At 44.1% G+C, this 16,954-nt stretch overlaps 1 protein-coding gene across 1 annotated transcript in view; it reads left to right on the forward strand.

Annotated features, from left to right (window-relative positions):
* pard3ba (par-3 family cell polarity regulator beta a) overlaps positions 1 to 16,954 on the forward strand; it is a 229,683-nt gene that overhangs the window by 177,484 nt on the left and 35,245 nt on the right. The window contains exon 22 of the mRNA XM_069675514.1: positions 3,229 to 3,340. Within this exon, the coding sequence (XP_069531615.1) occupies positions 3,229 to 3,340 (112 nt within the window). The remainder of the gene's footprint in view (positions 1 to 3,228; positions 3,341 to 16,954) is intronic.

Consider the following 16,954-nt stretch of genomic DNA (forward strand, 5'->3'; position numbering starts at 1 on the left):
CAGGGATTCCTCAGTGATGGGTACTCTTTGGGTGTATGTAGCCATCTTGATGTCACCAGCTGGTTTGCTAACTGCTGTTTTGAAGCCTTCAGTTTTGCATTATGCCTGTCGCAATTTTTGGAGCCAGAAACGACCATATTTGGACAAGAGGGAGGAGCTAGAGAAGAGCAAGGGGTTAGCAAACATTTACTTTTCCAATTGTGCCAAAGGCTTATTCATTAGCAAGCTAAATAGCTAGTTAATATCAGTGTCTGTTTCCCAAAGATTAGTGGTGGTGGCTTACTGGAGTTTTTCCATTTGGTTAAATTTAAAGAGCAACTTAGCAACTTGCAGCTAGCTTGCGTATAGCTAGCCATGGGAGAGGGAGTGGCAGGTGGACCAAACCGACTAATCGGTCTTCTCAACACTGTAGCAGGAAACGCCATCAATGCACTGGATGCCACAAACTGTTAAATGTATGTGAAACACTAACCAAGCTAACAACAAGCTAGGTATGGTGAGCTTAGACACAGATATCATGTTATGCTAGTTAGTGCTAACATTTAGAAAACAGTGGAGCACAGACTTCTTGGACGGCGCACAGCAAGCCATATAAACACCACACATACAGCAGAAATATGTATAACTTTAATAGCCTTAATGTAATTTAAGCAGAGTTGAGATGAGTGCACATTTGTCATGAATAGAGAAATTAGCTATCAAGATCAAAAACATCTTTGATTCTAGGCTGCAAACATGTTTAATTTAGCTTTAAAGTTAAATCCATTTTAACATGGAGCCTTATGGGGATCGACTCGCTTTTGGAGCCAGCCTCATGTGGCCATTTGGGGAACTGCAGTTTTTGACACCCTCAACAATCTCATACACATAAAAAAAATGGCACTTTTCATTAAAACATCCGTCTCAGCTGAGTTGTACAAAAGGTCATCTGCATTAAATCAGAGTACAGATACATGTATGTGCACAAACACACTCTCACATTGTGTCCCGAATAGCAAATTACAAGGATTAACACACACGAGTTTGTTTTCACACACGCAAGCACACACCCGGAGCCTCAGCCAGATTTTCTAATTAAAGGCAGGGTCACAGGAGAGACTTAAACATGTAAGCTATGTACTTCACTAATGAACCTCTCTATCTGCTCTGTGTCTCTCGCCCTCGCTCTCTCTCCCTGGCTCAGCTGCGGTCAATATCTGCCTGGAGGTCAGACCATTAGGATGTAAGGCACAACGCCGGTTTGATGGAGCCTGTGTGGGTGTTTATGTGTCGGACAAAGACTTCCTGGTTGTTAAAGCTGCAGAGGAAGGGTTGAAAGTTTCTCGTCTTCTGCAGTTTGTATCTCCCGAGGACGAAACGAACAGGATATCAGTGTCAATATTAGATACCCGTTTCCAAACACAGATAGCAGTGTGTCATACTTTTGTCGCACATCCTGAGGGATTATGCTCACTCAGACGCACAATGCTGCCTTTTGTGTGTGTGTATGCGTACCTGTTTATGTGCGCTCGGCTCTGTACTCTCAGGTGTGTGCAGCTTATCTAGCATAAAGGTCCAGTGAGCATGATGATGTTTCTCTTGAAGTTTTGTCCCCATTCTGTCCCGACTTCTTATCTCTTCACCGCCACTTTTTGTCCTTCGTTTTTATTCTTTCTCACCTTTCCGTCGCGGTCAGCAGGATCGTTTATGTGCCGACTTGTCGATGTGTCTGTGTGGCGTTTAATTGTGTAGAACGCCGCGTTGGCCTGTGTGACTTTAAGGTGCAAAGACACATCCATCAAATGTTTCTGTACTGTTTTTCCACCTCTGTCAGCTGTAGAAAGTTCAGTCGAGGCACTGATGTTTTCTCAGAGGCAGTGCTTTGTGGATATTATCTGTCGGCCTGTCAGTCTTCCTGCGCTGTCAAGGGTTGTCTCTGCAAGGCAAAAGAATACCGGTGGATATAAAAAAGAATAAAAGCGAATGCATCATGCTCCACCTGGCTTTGCTTTACTTTTAAGGTCCCAGCTGTGGTGAATTACGACAAAAAAATACCTTTAGATTTTAAAGCTTTTAGCACATTTTGGGGTCAAAATGACAGCCGGGATCAGACTGCACAATATTTTTGTCTTTCACGATGTCCACCGGGTCAGATTAATCAGTCACAGTGGCATAAAGTCGTGCCGTGACTTGGGTGGGAGACTGGCAACACTATCAGTATGACGCCAACCAATCGCTCGTTTAATCGCTCATCTCAAAGCCACTAAACTCCATAGACAAAAACTGTAATTTTACTGCCGTCACAGAACACAGGAGTTGCTCGCCTATGGCTGACTCGACCGGTTAGATTCTTTATCCTTTTTGTTGTGTTGGGCCTGAGCTAACCCTTTAAAACACCAAGGAATGCAAACAAACTGAGCAATCGCTGTAGAAGTAGACCAGCAACTCGTGTTCAGGGGGCTTGAGCCTCAACGATTTGAATGTTACATTCAAGCGTACTGCCAGATTGACTCCTTCACTCCTAACCTTTCTCTCTGCTGCGCTCGCAGTTACCGTCACTCTGCCGCTCTCTCCCTCTTACTTTCTCGACCACTCACTCAGCGCGCACTTCTCGTCACGAGTTACAAGAGAGGAGAGGAGGGATGTGTTCAGGACAGGTCCAGGTGGACTTAAGCTCAAACTTGATCTTTTAAAGGAGGAGAGGATAAGAAGTGTTTAATTAGCTCGCCCTACTTGTCTAAACACACATGTAATACAGACAGACAGACAGACAGCAGATAATAGAAAGGGAGGGGAAGAGAGACAGCAGCATGTGATGGAGAAAGAGAGAAAGGAGAGAAGTAGGTGATGAAAGGGGCAGCACTACAATGCATAAACTATCTGAACATGTTAAGTGATTGTCTATGAAGGAAGAAAAACACCTTTAATATCACAGTAAATTAGTGGCAACACATTAATTTCCCTTTTTTCCAACTCTACTTAATAAATGTTAAATGACAGCAGTTCAGGTACATATTTTAGAGCCCCCTACTGCTCCTTTAGTGGACGTGTTTTTGCCCTGAAAGGTTACTTTGCTTTGATTCTAATGACGCAACCACAAAACTTTTTGCATCTATGAGTAATTTCAAGACCAAAATGTGTGGAAAAATATATTTCCCTGGTTTAAAAATACTGGAATTCTCCTCTAAGGCCATGCTTTGAAGTTCTCCTGCCAGCTTTATTTACACCTCCCTCTCTGTGTCTCTGCAGTGATCAGCGTCTCCAGGGCCCACGCAGGGAGTACCAGCAGGCCCGAGCCGCCCCGGGCTACGAGGAGCTAGACGCAGCACGGCGCAGAGTCCTGGAGTACGACCCGAACCGGGTGAGTGTGCATGCAGAGAAATGAGTTTCAGACGCACACTGGACACAGGTCTTATAGATAGAAAATAAGTGTGTTCTTGTCTCCCGGGTACCTTTGTGTTCGTGTGAGCTTGTTTTCCTCCGTGCCTCTCGGGCTATTTTCAGCTCTCTTGTTAACATTTTGAGGTGCTGTGTGCCACCGAGGCGGCGCCCGCTCTCCTCCTCATTTAGTTTATGGAGAGATCTATTAGACCGGTGACATTTCCATCCACCCTTTCCTTTAGCTCTATATACCACAACCTTCTCTCTCTCCCCTGCTCTTACCCCGTGGCCTTCCCATTTTTCTCTACATCGTTGTCCTCCTCTAACAGCTTCCTTCTCTTTCTTTCTTATTTTGTCAAGAACAACAAAGGCCTGAAATCTCTCACTGTAGTTGCCTCTTCTTGCAAAAGCTTCACAGCTAAATGTCCTGTATTGATCAGGCCTGAGGAATCATTTCATTTACCTCCGTACACTCTCCAACTCGGCATACTCGCCATGGAAATCAATAGCCATTTATCAGCCATTTTAAAATGGGATTTCTTTAATAGCGTGCCCAAGGATGCAGAAAATCACACTTTGATCTGAATCACATTTGCTGAACCTGGCTGCAGCGCTTTGCGGAGGCATTTCCTAAAATTTCTTCTTCAATAAATGACACGACAGAGCAAAGAGAGGAGCTGAGGCATCTGGGAAATATGGATTTACACAGCATCGCCGATACCCAATCACCTGACACAACCTGCCTCCTGCTGTGCTCGCTGCCTCGCTTATTGTAGTCTCTGTTTATTGAGCAATGAAGCCCCGCCGACCAGTCTTCATTAGACACACTCAGACACTCACCACGGTTGCTTTCTTTGAGGCCTTAAGGTCTTTGTCACTCATTACACGTCCCCCGTGCAGCATGTGTTTCAGCCTCGGTTCGTCGTGACTCCAGACTCCCAAACTCTGACGCAATTAAAGCGCAGCGAGCGCGAGGCGAGCCTCTGATCTGATTCTTATTTTTCACCAGAAAAGAACACAGCGGTGTCCACGGCAAAAAGCAGCGGCGGGTTCCTCCCCTGAGGAGGCTGATAATGAAACACCCGCTCACAAGCACACACATACAGAGAGAAAGAAACAGTAAAACATCCAGGAAGTAATTCTGGGGAGAAAAAAAGAAGCAAAGATGATAATGAGTGTTGTATTAAAGCACAACAGGACGTCTGCTGTTGTTCTTGAAGATATTAATGCACTTATTCAAAGCAAGTTGGTAAAAGAAACCAGCATCTGCACAACGAGTCAAAACCAGAAATACTGAAACTGTGTTATTTCCTGCGTTTATATTGAAGCACGACTCCAGCAGATAACATGTGAGGATGAAACTCACTTTGCTTTTTCTTTAACAATGGAAGTCTGCTTTACAGCTCAGTAATAAATAAAAGTTAAACTTAAAACTATAATAAGTAGGATTCTTTCTTGCATTTTGTCAACAACACATTCAAACTTGGCCCCTCCTCCTGGGCTCTTTGAACCACTCCCACACTCACCTATATGCTGTGATTAGCTCAGGGAACCACGACAGCGCCCCTCCTGAAAACGTCCTGTGCAAAGCAAATATTTATATTTGTATAAGTCTATATTGTCTTTATACCTTTAATGGTTACTGAAGGTGTTGGGCCACCACATCCTGCCAGAACAGCCTCAGTGCATTGACTCTACAAGTCTCTGAACTTTACACATGAGTCCGGCAAATGACGGGACGTGGACAAGCCGCCATTACTGCGGTTGCGTCTGTCTACAACATTTGCACATTTGAATGCAAGCTGTCCTCAGAAGTGAACAATTTTCTTTCTGTGTAACTTTACTTTTGCAACCATGTAAAGGACATTGAGAAGAAGCTGTGGAGTTAATCAGCTGAAGAGTGCACAGTACACAAGCCTTTATATCACGAAGCGTCCCCCTGCATGAGACCGGATTCCAATGTAACTAGTCTGTGATGATTAAATGCAGCTGTTAGTTGGTTAAGCTGACCAGCTAGTAGAATAACATTTTCTTTATATTATTAATGTATTTAAATTTAAATGCTCTGTGGTATACAGTGTCCAGAGAGGCATTGAGAAGGTGCATGCATAAATAAAACATCACTGTAGTCAATCAGTTATATTACACAGCACTTCATCACAACTGTGTGGTGGATGGTTGATTTTTTCTCAATTATGTAATCAGGCTGTTAAATGTCTAATATGTAAAATCTGAATAATGTTAAGATGGCCTGATTGTGGTTCCTGAACTGGAGGCAGCTGTCTCACATCTTTACTATCTATGCTGCTGTTACAGTCAGCAGGCAGCAGCTGACGCTGAGTTGCCACCGCAGCAATCTTGGATCCCATCGGCTGTAGTGTGAGACGATATAGCCTCTGGGATCACCTGCGAATGTGCCAGGCGGAGAGCTGCATTGTTACAGAAAGAGAAACCGTTCTCTTGTGATGTACTTGTTATTAACAGGTCTTACCTTTGCTGACATTTCAACATCATGATGCAGATTTGTAAGAAGTAAAAATTCAAGCTTTGTCAGGTCTGTCCTCAAGAGGAGAAGAACGCTTTTAAAATGCTCGTTTGAACGGAGGTCGGATCGATCTGATGCATTCGAAGAAGTCGGGAAATCTGAACGCTGAACGGCTTTCGTGACACAGCGTCAAGGGAATTAATCTCAAGTTAAATTTTAGAGTGTGTGTTTGTAGAGATGAATAAGAAGCTGATGGGAGCCGGGATGGCATTACCGCGGGTTACGTTCCGCCTGCTCTTGCTCTCCTCACAGACTGTTTTCCCTGCATACACCGCAGCCTGCTGATAGGTGATTGGTCAATATTACAAGCGCAGTTCAAACGGAAACCAGAACGCTTGCCTTCCCGGAAAACCACGTCCGTGCGTACTACAATGTAAAATCTGTAAATAGAGATTACCACTGCAGTAATGGCGGCTACACACAAATTGTTTGCCGGATTCATCTGTAGGAGGGGTCGAACACATTCTTTACAAAACATTTTCCCTCTGTGGTATGTGTTTCTCCTTAAACTTGTCACGTTTGAGTTTCTTCCGCCCTACGTCGTGTCTGCAGTCCTCTGACGCGCACACCTTGTGGACGGATGACAGAATAAGCAGAGACGTGAATAGATGTTTTAATTACAGTCTGAGCGCTTTTCTTTGTTTTCGTTTATGTCTGCGCCCTTTGGAGTTTAGAGTACTGTACCTTTAAATACTCATACGTGCAGCATAGTGGAAGGAGGACCTCTAAACAGGCTGCAAGTATATCACCAAAATAAAACCTCAATTTACACCTCTCTCAGAAGATCCATGCATTTATAACTGGTGTGTATTTCACCTGTAGCTCCTTAGTCGACATAATAAAACACAAGTCTGTCGTGTTTACATAAAAATATCTGTATGAGGCTGAAATATGACATAATGGATGCTGTAATGTTTACGTTGATGCCTGTTCCCCTTCAGCTGCTGACAAAGTGGATTTCACAGCGTCGACATGTTTTGCTTCCCCAGCACATCACTCCACACACTCTCTCTCTCTCTCTCTGTGTGTGGTATGAGAGGAGCGTAAAAGCAGAGACCACTTGAGCGCGGCGCTCGCTCGCTCGCTTCGTCCTTGTGTGATCAGCCTTTTAGCTGCCGCCTCCACCGCGCTGCTCTTTTATACTCCGATATTTCTGCAGCTGTGAATGGTTAAAAAGGCTTTTTTCAATTCTCTCCACACAAGGCCAGGAGCGCCGCTCTCTCTCTCTCATTCTCTCTCTCTGAGTGGTTTATGTGTGATTTAAAAAGATGAGTGTGTGCGCGTGTGTGTGTGTGTGTGTGCTAACCTGAGCTGACATAAACAAAAGCAGGCATAAAAGACTGGTTACAATATCTATTCATGTCTTTGTTTATTTCCTCTGCGGTCGTCTATCTGCATGATCTCGAGGTGGAGTTGTCTCAGCGTGTGTGTGTGTGTGAGCTAAATTGAAGTGTGTGTCCAGGACTTCATGTCCCCGTCCTCATTGCTCTCCTCTCCCTCCGTGTCCCTGTCCATCCATCGGTCTCTAATTTGACCCGTCCCCCGTGTTCCCTGTCTGTGTATAGGTCACCCTTGTAATTATGACAATCTCCCCGTCCCCCTCTCTCTGTCTGTTTCCTCTATATGCTAATGATAGGCTCGCTGTAATGCCTTGATGGCCAATTAAGCTGCAGAAGTACAGAGCGGCTGCTTTTTATAGACTTCTTTGTTCTGGTGGAGTCGAGAATAACTTTCTAACCGAGGCAGGAGCGCTCTTGTTGTGAAGACTTTTTAACTTAATATTTTATTTCATTAACTGACTTTAAATTGTTTTTTGGCTTCTTTTAAAGGGAAACTTAAGAATTGAGCTTGAATAAAGTCAGGGCTGTCTTTTAATTTACTCCTGCTCCACAATTTGGAACATTTTTATTCAACTATTTTAAAGCAAAATTTAAAGCCCCACATTGTTTCTCTTGCTTGTAGCTCTGTGTTAACAACTCTTAACTCAACTCTAACATCCTCTTCCTGCTTTTAATTCTGTTATTGCTTTTATTCATGTTGGGTTTGTTTTCCCTTTATTATATTACACTGTCTTATAAATGTCCCTTTAAAGTTGTAATCTAGAAGATCTCTTCGTTCTTGTTGGCGGTGATAAACGGGACACTTCCCAGATAACCAGACGTCCACGGCTGGCTCCCTTTGCTCCGGTTGTAACTCTTGATTTTCCTGGCTGACGGTCACTTTCCTTCTTAGACTGTTTGCTTCATCTGAGCGTCGAGTTTGTTTCTTTTTCTTTGGATTTTCACTTATTTTTAAAGTTGTATCTGTAGTCATCCATCTTTTCTTTGTTTGTTCAGCCATAGTAGATTACTGTTTACTCGCAACACTTGCAGAGACCGGAAAAGCAGCCGCTTAGCTCCGCCTACCCTCTCTGGCAGACCAACCACTGCTGGCTGATGGAAAACGCGTCACTAACTGGGCGCCGCTTGGGATTTTTTTCAGCGAAAGTCGCCACAGACGATCTCCATTGTAAAATAAATGATTTAACAGACATTTATTTAAATGAAAATCACTTTAATCATGTCCACCTGTACTGAGGCCATGTCTAAGCCATCTCCTGTACTGCGAAGCAATTTGGTTTAACTCCTGCTGTTTAACTGCTTTGTAAATAGCATATTTGTTGAAGTGACTTCACTTGATTTTACAAAAAGAAAAAGTCATAATCAAACAGCAGAGGAGGCGATATCCAGTGTATAGTCCATATACTTATTGGGGCTGCAACCAATGACTATTTATATAGATGGACGACTCCATCTGCTCTAATTGAACAGTATTGATGCGAAAATAGCCCCTGTGACGGGCACTACTCACTGCTGATTTGGCTCCGACTGATACAAAAAATCAATTAAACATCCAACATCAAGTTTTTGTGCGTTTAAAACCAAGGTCGGACAAAGTGTTGACATAAGAAATAAATCAAGTCCAACGTGTCTTCTCTTCAAATGCTCGGGCATCAGCGCCCTGCTCCCGTGACAAGCAAGCTCCGACTTACAAATCTCACAGGCGATTCTTTTCTGTGCAGAGTGAGGCTGAAATGCTCCCAGGTATGAGGAGTTTTATGATGTTTACCTGTCGCTTCCCGGTCGCTGCTTTGCATGTGCAACTCTCAGCAGAGATAGTAAGGATGCGAGATGGCTCACCCCTCAGCACATGTAGCTCAGGAAATGGATGTTATGTCAGCGCACATCGACAATTAAATTCATTGTTATAATTTACGGCTAACTGTTGCACCCCTAATATGTATAGGGAGTCATTAATGCTTTATTCTTCTTTTACCATAATACAAAAGTAGCAACAGCATATTTCCAATAGATCCTGTCTATCTGGTAAAGAATAAAAAAGTGTAGAGGCAGAGGGGATGTGACAGGGTCAACACAGCAGCAGAGACAACAATGGCAGAAAGTTCTGAAGACGAGCTGATAGACCAAGTCCACAATTATCTGTATGATTTGCGTTGTCACTGCACAGACACGAACACACCTGTGTAAACAGCTGGAGACAGATAAGTTCTGTTTAAGAAGTCGCCTTGGAAACCTGCAAAACTAACAGGACTGTTACGTCCGTGCACGGAGGAACACTTTGGAGAGACAACCTTGTCGCCTGAGCTAGCTGCCATGTTGTTTCCATCCCACACATGCTGTAGCTGCATACAGCCTGAGCTCTCTGGTGCGCCCTCTAGAGGTAACCTCCAGTGACACACGTCGTGTATAGACAAGTATGTGAACAATTACGCTCATGACGCAGCCAGTTGTGTACGCGAACGCAACATTAAAAAGCGAGTGCATCTCCAGCTCTGTTGGGTTGCTGTGGGTCTTTGATGTGTCTGTTCACCCCCTGGTGGTTGTTATTTAACACCCAGCATGGCTCACAGTCTGCCCAGCATCTTGTTCACTGCTGTCCTGATTGCATGTATGACTTGTTTATTATAATGTAAATATACTTTATGTGCCTTTCAGCTGACCGTGCATAAAATGGTCAGCTGAGATGAGTGATGCCACGGGGAGGCAGAGTAGTTTACCCAGTGTAACAAAGACACACACACAAACTCATGCATCTTATCTTCAACTCATTACCCCGTGAGTCGTAAACAACAGTGGCAGCACATGTGACACCTTAATGAACACAGAAGTCACAGGAAGCCACACACACTACTACACACTCAGTCATTATAAACAACACACACACTGAAACACTCGCACAAGTCCAGATACGACTTGTCATCCGTTGCGCAGCTGTTTTTTGTACTTCTCTCTAATGTTGTGTGTGTGGACATCCATCACCTTGATGATATTTTAATGTCACATCCTCGGGCTGTCTCAATCTCTCCCCCCCAACTCTCTCACTTTTTCTCTCCCACACGTCGGCCATCACTTCATAAATAAACCCCCACATCATTAAGTAAACACGCACCGGCCTGTCACCGTGATAGATGGCCTGCACACACTCGCAGACGCGCGCTCACACACATGCAGGCGGCGGTGATCTGTGCGGGGTGCTTTGTGCCCACAGGCAAAAAGCCCCCGATGGTTTTTGCGCCCAGAGTCCTAATGAATGCACACATATTCATCTGTGCACTGATCTAAAGCTCAGTGTTAGAAATAAGGTCACAAAGTTATTAAGAAAGCAGATTGACGCCAACCTTTGGTTTGTGGACCGCTGTTTTGACGCCTTTTGATGCCCGTCGCCATGTTGGTTTTCTGCAGCCAGAATTGCTCGTAGCTGCAGGGGTTAGCAAACGCTGAGTTAGCAAGCTGAACAATCAAGGCTAAAGGCTCATTCATTGGTTAGCTAATTAGCCTCTTAGCCATCATGTTTCACACAGAATGAGATTTTAATTGTGGTGGTAGCTTATTTTTTACAGGACTAAAGAAGCTAAGAGAGCATCCAGAATGTAGCTGACTTTGCACTGGCCACCACATATACTGTATATACATATATACACGCTAATTAACGCTAGCATAAATGTGAAATACGAAACAAAAAAGCCTTCTTGGACGTCCTATAAGTGCAATAAACAGCACATTAAGACATGATAACATCAACTACACAAACAGCCTACAGTTTTAGTTCTTTGACAGACTCAGCCATCAACCTGTCACTTAACTCTACATAACCAAGTGTATCACAACATTTTGAGACCTCTCCATCATTAGTGTGTTTTTCTTTTCCTGAAAAACTTGTCGAGTACAACCAGAGACATGCAGCGAGCGGATGATCCACCATGGGGAAAACATACGACCCAGATGACCTTTGGATGAGACATCAAAAATGGAGGTCGGCATTCAGTGACCCGCGTGTGTGTTGTTTTGTTTTTTGTGGATATTTTTGCCAATTTTGAAAAAGTTCAGGCGAGAAAAACATTGAAATTGTTACTGATGCTACAAGAGTCTGTAAATGTGTCAGTATTCATTATACATACACAAACTGCTTTTTCACAACAACAGATGAGTAATTGGCTCTCCTGCTTATAGTTTGCATGTGCAAATAGATTTTTTTAATTATTGGAGCTCAAGGGGTTAAAAATTGTGTTCTGTAAGACGTGTGGTACATTCTGTGGGTGGTACTATCAGCTCTATGAAGTACTTTAAGTAAAAGGATTTTTGGTATATATCAGTGTTTCCACTGCGTACATTTTGCAGCGGCGGCCCGCAGTGCAGCAGAGCGCTGGCCCAAGCAGCTGGATTCGCGAGATCACGACATCGCACGAGAATTGCGAAATCACGCGATAACATCAGCGTTAAACAGAGCAACACACAAACAGCAGTTCAGTTTGCACCTCCGAGGTTGATTATTTGCTCATCTGGAGATCATTCAGTGATTCTTGTGCTTGCACCATGCCTGAGTACACTACTTAAGTAACTTAAGTGTTCTTTTTTCAAGATTTCAGTGTGTTGTTGTTATGGAAACGGAAAAAGACGGGAGTCTGTACCGGTCTGTACATGGTGTTGCAATTTGAAATAACCGGCTACTGTATGCTGCTTTCGTGTGTGACTTCCTGTTTTGAACGATCTGCTCTGTTCAGCTAACGCGTGCTTGAAGCGGCCTCCGTCACAAATAGACCCGGCGCGTGTCTTTAGCCAAGCAGAGCGGAGACACGCTTCTGGGACGCACTGGAGACGGACCATGGCATGCGCTGTGGAATCACGAGCGTTGACTGGAATGGGCACGATCGACTCCGGAAGTCGCGGCGCACACGGAACGCGCCGGAGACGGATCCTGTGGGATCTATGGGGATTGACTCACTTTTGGAGCCAGCCTCAAGTGGCCGCTCATGGAGCTGCACGTTCTGCTTTAGCTTCTTTTTTCAGCCCTGAAGGTTTCTGCTTCATGTGGTGGTAAAATTCTTCAAACTGTGTCTGCGGGCCAGTCGTGGTAACATATTCACATTCAGTTTTGTTTACTGGTGAGCTCGGTTGGCTCCCACTGTGCCCCAGTGACCGGCCATCACTGCTCTCGCCTGACAAGTGCCTCCTCTTACCGCACACCTTCTGCTGCGAACAATTCAGGCTCACTCACCAACGACACACACTCACACAGAGAACAGGTGTAATGGATGTGCTGGCAGGCTGTCCTGCTGTGTGCCTGCTGCAGGGAGGCTGCCACAAAAATGGTGTAGCCCAGCAGAAAGCTGCTTATAAAGACGAGAGGGGGACCCAAGGGAGAGAGGAGGAATGAGGAAGCGAGTTAAGGTAGAAAAGGGAAGGGGAGTGGCAGCCAGTCAGACATATGTGTATATGAGAAAAAGAGATAGAAACATGACTGAGAAAGAGAGCAGAGTCAAACCAAATAAGACTTAAAGAGACGCCTGAGGGGGAGATGGGCCGGATGAGAAATAGCACATCTAACAGGGGAAGAAGCTACATTGGCAGGAGGAGGAGACAGATGGGACGGAGGAACTGACAGACACATGGAGGCATTGACACAAACGAGTGAAGGAATGGAGCGGGGGAGGAAGAGAAGGAAGAGAAAGGATGGATGGTTTCAGGTGGTAGAAAGCAGCTCAGGTGGTGTCAGTGGTAAGAAAGACTGCAGCTGTGTCCTTGAGTATGATGGTAAATCTCTAAGTGATCATCCTATTGGGGATTAGGCTTCCACTTCTCGATCTGTATTTTCTGCCACATCATACTCCTTTATCAGCCTACTTGAGCTTCTTGTTTTACCTGTAAGTTGGAGGTCTATCAGAGTTAGTTATCTTTTTTAAATGTCACATCACTGCCTTTAAGAGTGTGGAGGATTTTACTTAGCAATGCAGCTAAAGCTAGCAGCAGCTCGAAATCACATCGGAGAAACACTGATTTTGTAGCCGCTTTTTCACTAGTTTTAATTACCGTGTTGTTCCGAGTATAAGACGAACTAAATCTTGTTTTTATAAAGGAAACAATTTTGTACTCTCACACTCTCCTGTCGGACTCTTGGAAGCGTCGGCTTTGAAGACAATGGTACGATTTTCTCTGTTAGCATCTGTAAGCTAAGACTGTTAGCATGTTTAAGACCATCTTTTTGGGACCCCTGGCTCTGTAGCTGTGAGTGGCGGCTGGCCTCAGTCATAAGGGGTACACTCGCTTTATAGATAAGAGGCACCGTCTGCTGTTGTGAACTTATATTGGCCTTTAAAAGTCTAGACCCTGAATTTAAGATGATCCCACTTTTTCAGACGTATTTTAAAGGGCCAGTTCGCCGATTTTTCAACCTCAGTCCTATCATGCTATCATGGGGAGCTAATGCCATTATGGTAGAATAAAATCCAATTCCACTCTGTGTCTTTGGAGGACACTATCCGCTTCTCCAATAGGCCCTGGAAAACCTCGCGTCATCAGCCCAACCGTCTCCTTTGGGATAAATCAGCATATGTCACTGATGTATCATTGGCTGATGGTGTGCCCGGCGAAGAACTGAAATATTTATCAATGTAAAAACCTCGAAGGTGAGATTTTTAACTCAAAAAAATAATTGGATTTTGTGATCATGTGATAATTAAGTCATACATTGATAATGAAGGAATGAAGGAAGCATTCTCTCCTCTAAAGGACAATAAACCAGCTACCTGGTCCCTCTGTTTCCTCTCCACCCTCCCCTCTCTGCTGTGGAATTATTAGAAACTTTTCGAATAAACTGATAAACATGTAAATTCACAGAAGAAGATGACTCGCAGAAAAGGAGCGTGGGAGGCGGAAATGCTGGTTCGTGCATATGGAAGAGAGCGAGAGAGAGAGAGCAGCTGGTCCGGGGGTGTTTCTCTGAAGGAGGCTCCACTAATGTTAGCCTAATGTTGGTGTTAATCAGGTTAGCATATGCCCTGTGTGTGTATGTGTATGTGTATGTGTATGTGTGTGTGTGTGTGTGTGTGTGTGTGTGTGTTGATTTAAGGTGTTAGTGATGCACCTGCAGTATTCTAGTGAGGGAAGAGAGAAGGCCAGGACACTTCACCCTTCACCCCAAATCTTTCTCTGCTCTTGCAAGTTTAGAAATGTAGTTTGCTTACTGACTTCACACACGTACACATACACGTGCAGACGTGTATTAAAGGGGGATTCTGTTGTTTTTACACACCGGGGCTCTAAATGTCTATCAGGTACAGAAAGCTTTGAAATTTGCTCCATTGACAAACACAGCAATATTTCCGAGCAGAGCATGGTTTCTTTGTGTTCTGTCGGGTTAGAGTCAGTGTTGTCGTACTAGAGTCCAGGACGCAGGGACTACAGCGAAGTACAGTTAGAAAGCTACCTGGATAATTTTTGAGCGCAAGTGCACAAAAAGAATATTTGCATACTTGGATGATGTGTGATGTTAGTTAAACCAAAGTTGAATGTACCGCTATGTTACGGTCACACTGTAAATTTGTAGGTAAGTGTATGCAGCATCGGGTGTGTCATGGCGATGCACAGATTAGAGTCATGTCACTGAGGATTGGGCTAACGGGATGGGTTGCAGTTGCAGTTAATTAGACAGCAGCAGCAGAAATGATGAGTCTGTTTACGCACAGCGCTGTAACTTAATTGATAATATAAATCTCTAGACACGTCGACAGGATCAGTCAGAATGTACGTATAATTAAATGATTATGTGTTTTCTACACGTCCAAAAGGTCCCAGTCAGTCGAGGTTACAGTGAAACAGTTTGGAGTTCTCCTTATAAATCCTGAGCTCCATCAGAGCTGTCTTGTTATTTAAGATGCTAAAAGTGTATTCAGCTCTCTCTGGAGTTTCCTCCGTGCTGTCAATTTATAACAATTTTAAACATGAGGACTCAGAGAGTTAAAGCGCAGCTTAGTAGCATTTAACATTTTTAAACGTTGAGGAGGCTGACTTTGACTCGACTCGTATCATTTGGTGAATCGGACTCGACTTGGACTCAAGGTTCGGTGACTCGACTACAACACTGGTTAGAGTTAACCCTTTAAACACCAAATACACACGGTACTAAGAAACTTACTGGTCAAGGCAGGACGAGACCACCAACTCCCGTTTCCTGTGGGGTAAAATCACTGTTTTGTTTATGGAGTCTGGTGGCTTCACAGAGAGCGATGTAACTGCTGTTTCTGCTTTCAAAAAAGTATCTTACTCTTAACACAAAGGTCAGTCTCTGTCGGGATCCTCTCTGTAATGTGATCGGACTCTTCGAGTGACAATCTGAGCCTACTGCTGGTGTATATAAAGCATATTTGCTTTTAAAGATTGCATTGAAGTAACAGCTGCAGGTGGAAGCAGTCCAACTTTTAGTCCCCAAACTTTGTAATCATAGGGCCTCTTTAAATATACAGGAACTCCCCTTTAACACCCAAAAGACGTGCACACGCATACACAGTCAGACATGCTACACATAAAGAAGCATGAACGCCCGCTTACAAACATTTTATAAGAGAGTTTTAAGAGGTAACACACCACAAACACTTAAGATCACAATCCACATCAACCATGGGAACACACACACAAACACACACGCTCAGTCACCATCAAAGGGCTGAAACCCTCTCCTTTAACCGAACTGAAGCTGCTTTAAGAGTTAATTTCTGTAGCAGGAGGCTCTAGTCAAATCCATGCTGGCAGCACGCACACAGAACTGCAGCCTCCTGATCCTGGTTTCCTCATGACCCCCTCTGAGATCGCCCTTGTTCCACGCTCAAACATACACACACTCGATTTTCTGTCGCACACACCGGCAGCATTCGAATCTTCCGCTGATTAAAGGCTGCGCGTCGGCCCTGACTCCCTGCGCCGAGCCTTGTGCTATTCTGGCTTGTGTAATTACACATGCAGCACCACAAGTTAGTGTTTGAATCATACAACCCCAGAATTACTCTGAACAAGCTCCTGTGACCCGCTCCTGGAAAACAGGCCGAACAGGAGGAAAATGATAGAGGAGAAAGAAGACGGGAGGTCGAGCTTACGGTGCAGAAGTCTCTGTAAATGTAGGGTTGACGTGATAATTATGAAATAAAATTAGACTTGTTCCTCTTTACAAGACGTTTAGTCCCAAATTCACTCGTACAAGATCATTTTAGGTTCAGGAATTAGCCAAAGAGCCGAGATAAATCCATGTTTTGCATTGCAAATGTAAGAGTTCTTGCAGTAATACCTTGAAATGATCCAAAATAAAGTACAAAATCTGCAACGGTGCTTCATGAATATTCTTAAAGTGAATTAATTTGCTTTTGAAACGAGTAAAATGACCCTTTGCCGTCCATTATACGCACTAGAAGTACTTCAGGAACAAGTGCATCAGCCTGGAAGGACTTACAGAAGATCTTAATCATGAATTATGGCCCGATGTCTCTCCGGCTTGTTAGCGTTTAGCGTCTTTAAAGTTGCTAATCAGTCACGAAGCAATGTTATTAAAATTTGTCAGATCCCTACATTTATACAAGTTCCAACCTGGAACACAACATCATCCTTCTGAGCTTCCCGCTTGAACGCGCCAACAGAGGAATATGGCTGCCATCGCTATGGCAACACGTAACATCAAAGCCCCCAAAGAGAAGCCTCATCAGTCCTACTCGTTACTACTCAACAC

This window comes from Semicossyphus pulcher, unplaced genomic scaffold, assembly GCF_022749685.1.
Source record: "Semicossyphus pulcher isolate SPU_LCO1_2020_fin unplaced genomic scaffold, fSemPul1.0.p SCAF_24, whole genome shotgun sequence".
Classification (NCBI taxonomy): Eukaryota; Metazoa; Chordata; class Actinopteri; order Labriformes; family Labridae; genus Semicossyphus; species Semicossyphus pulcher.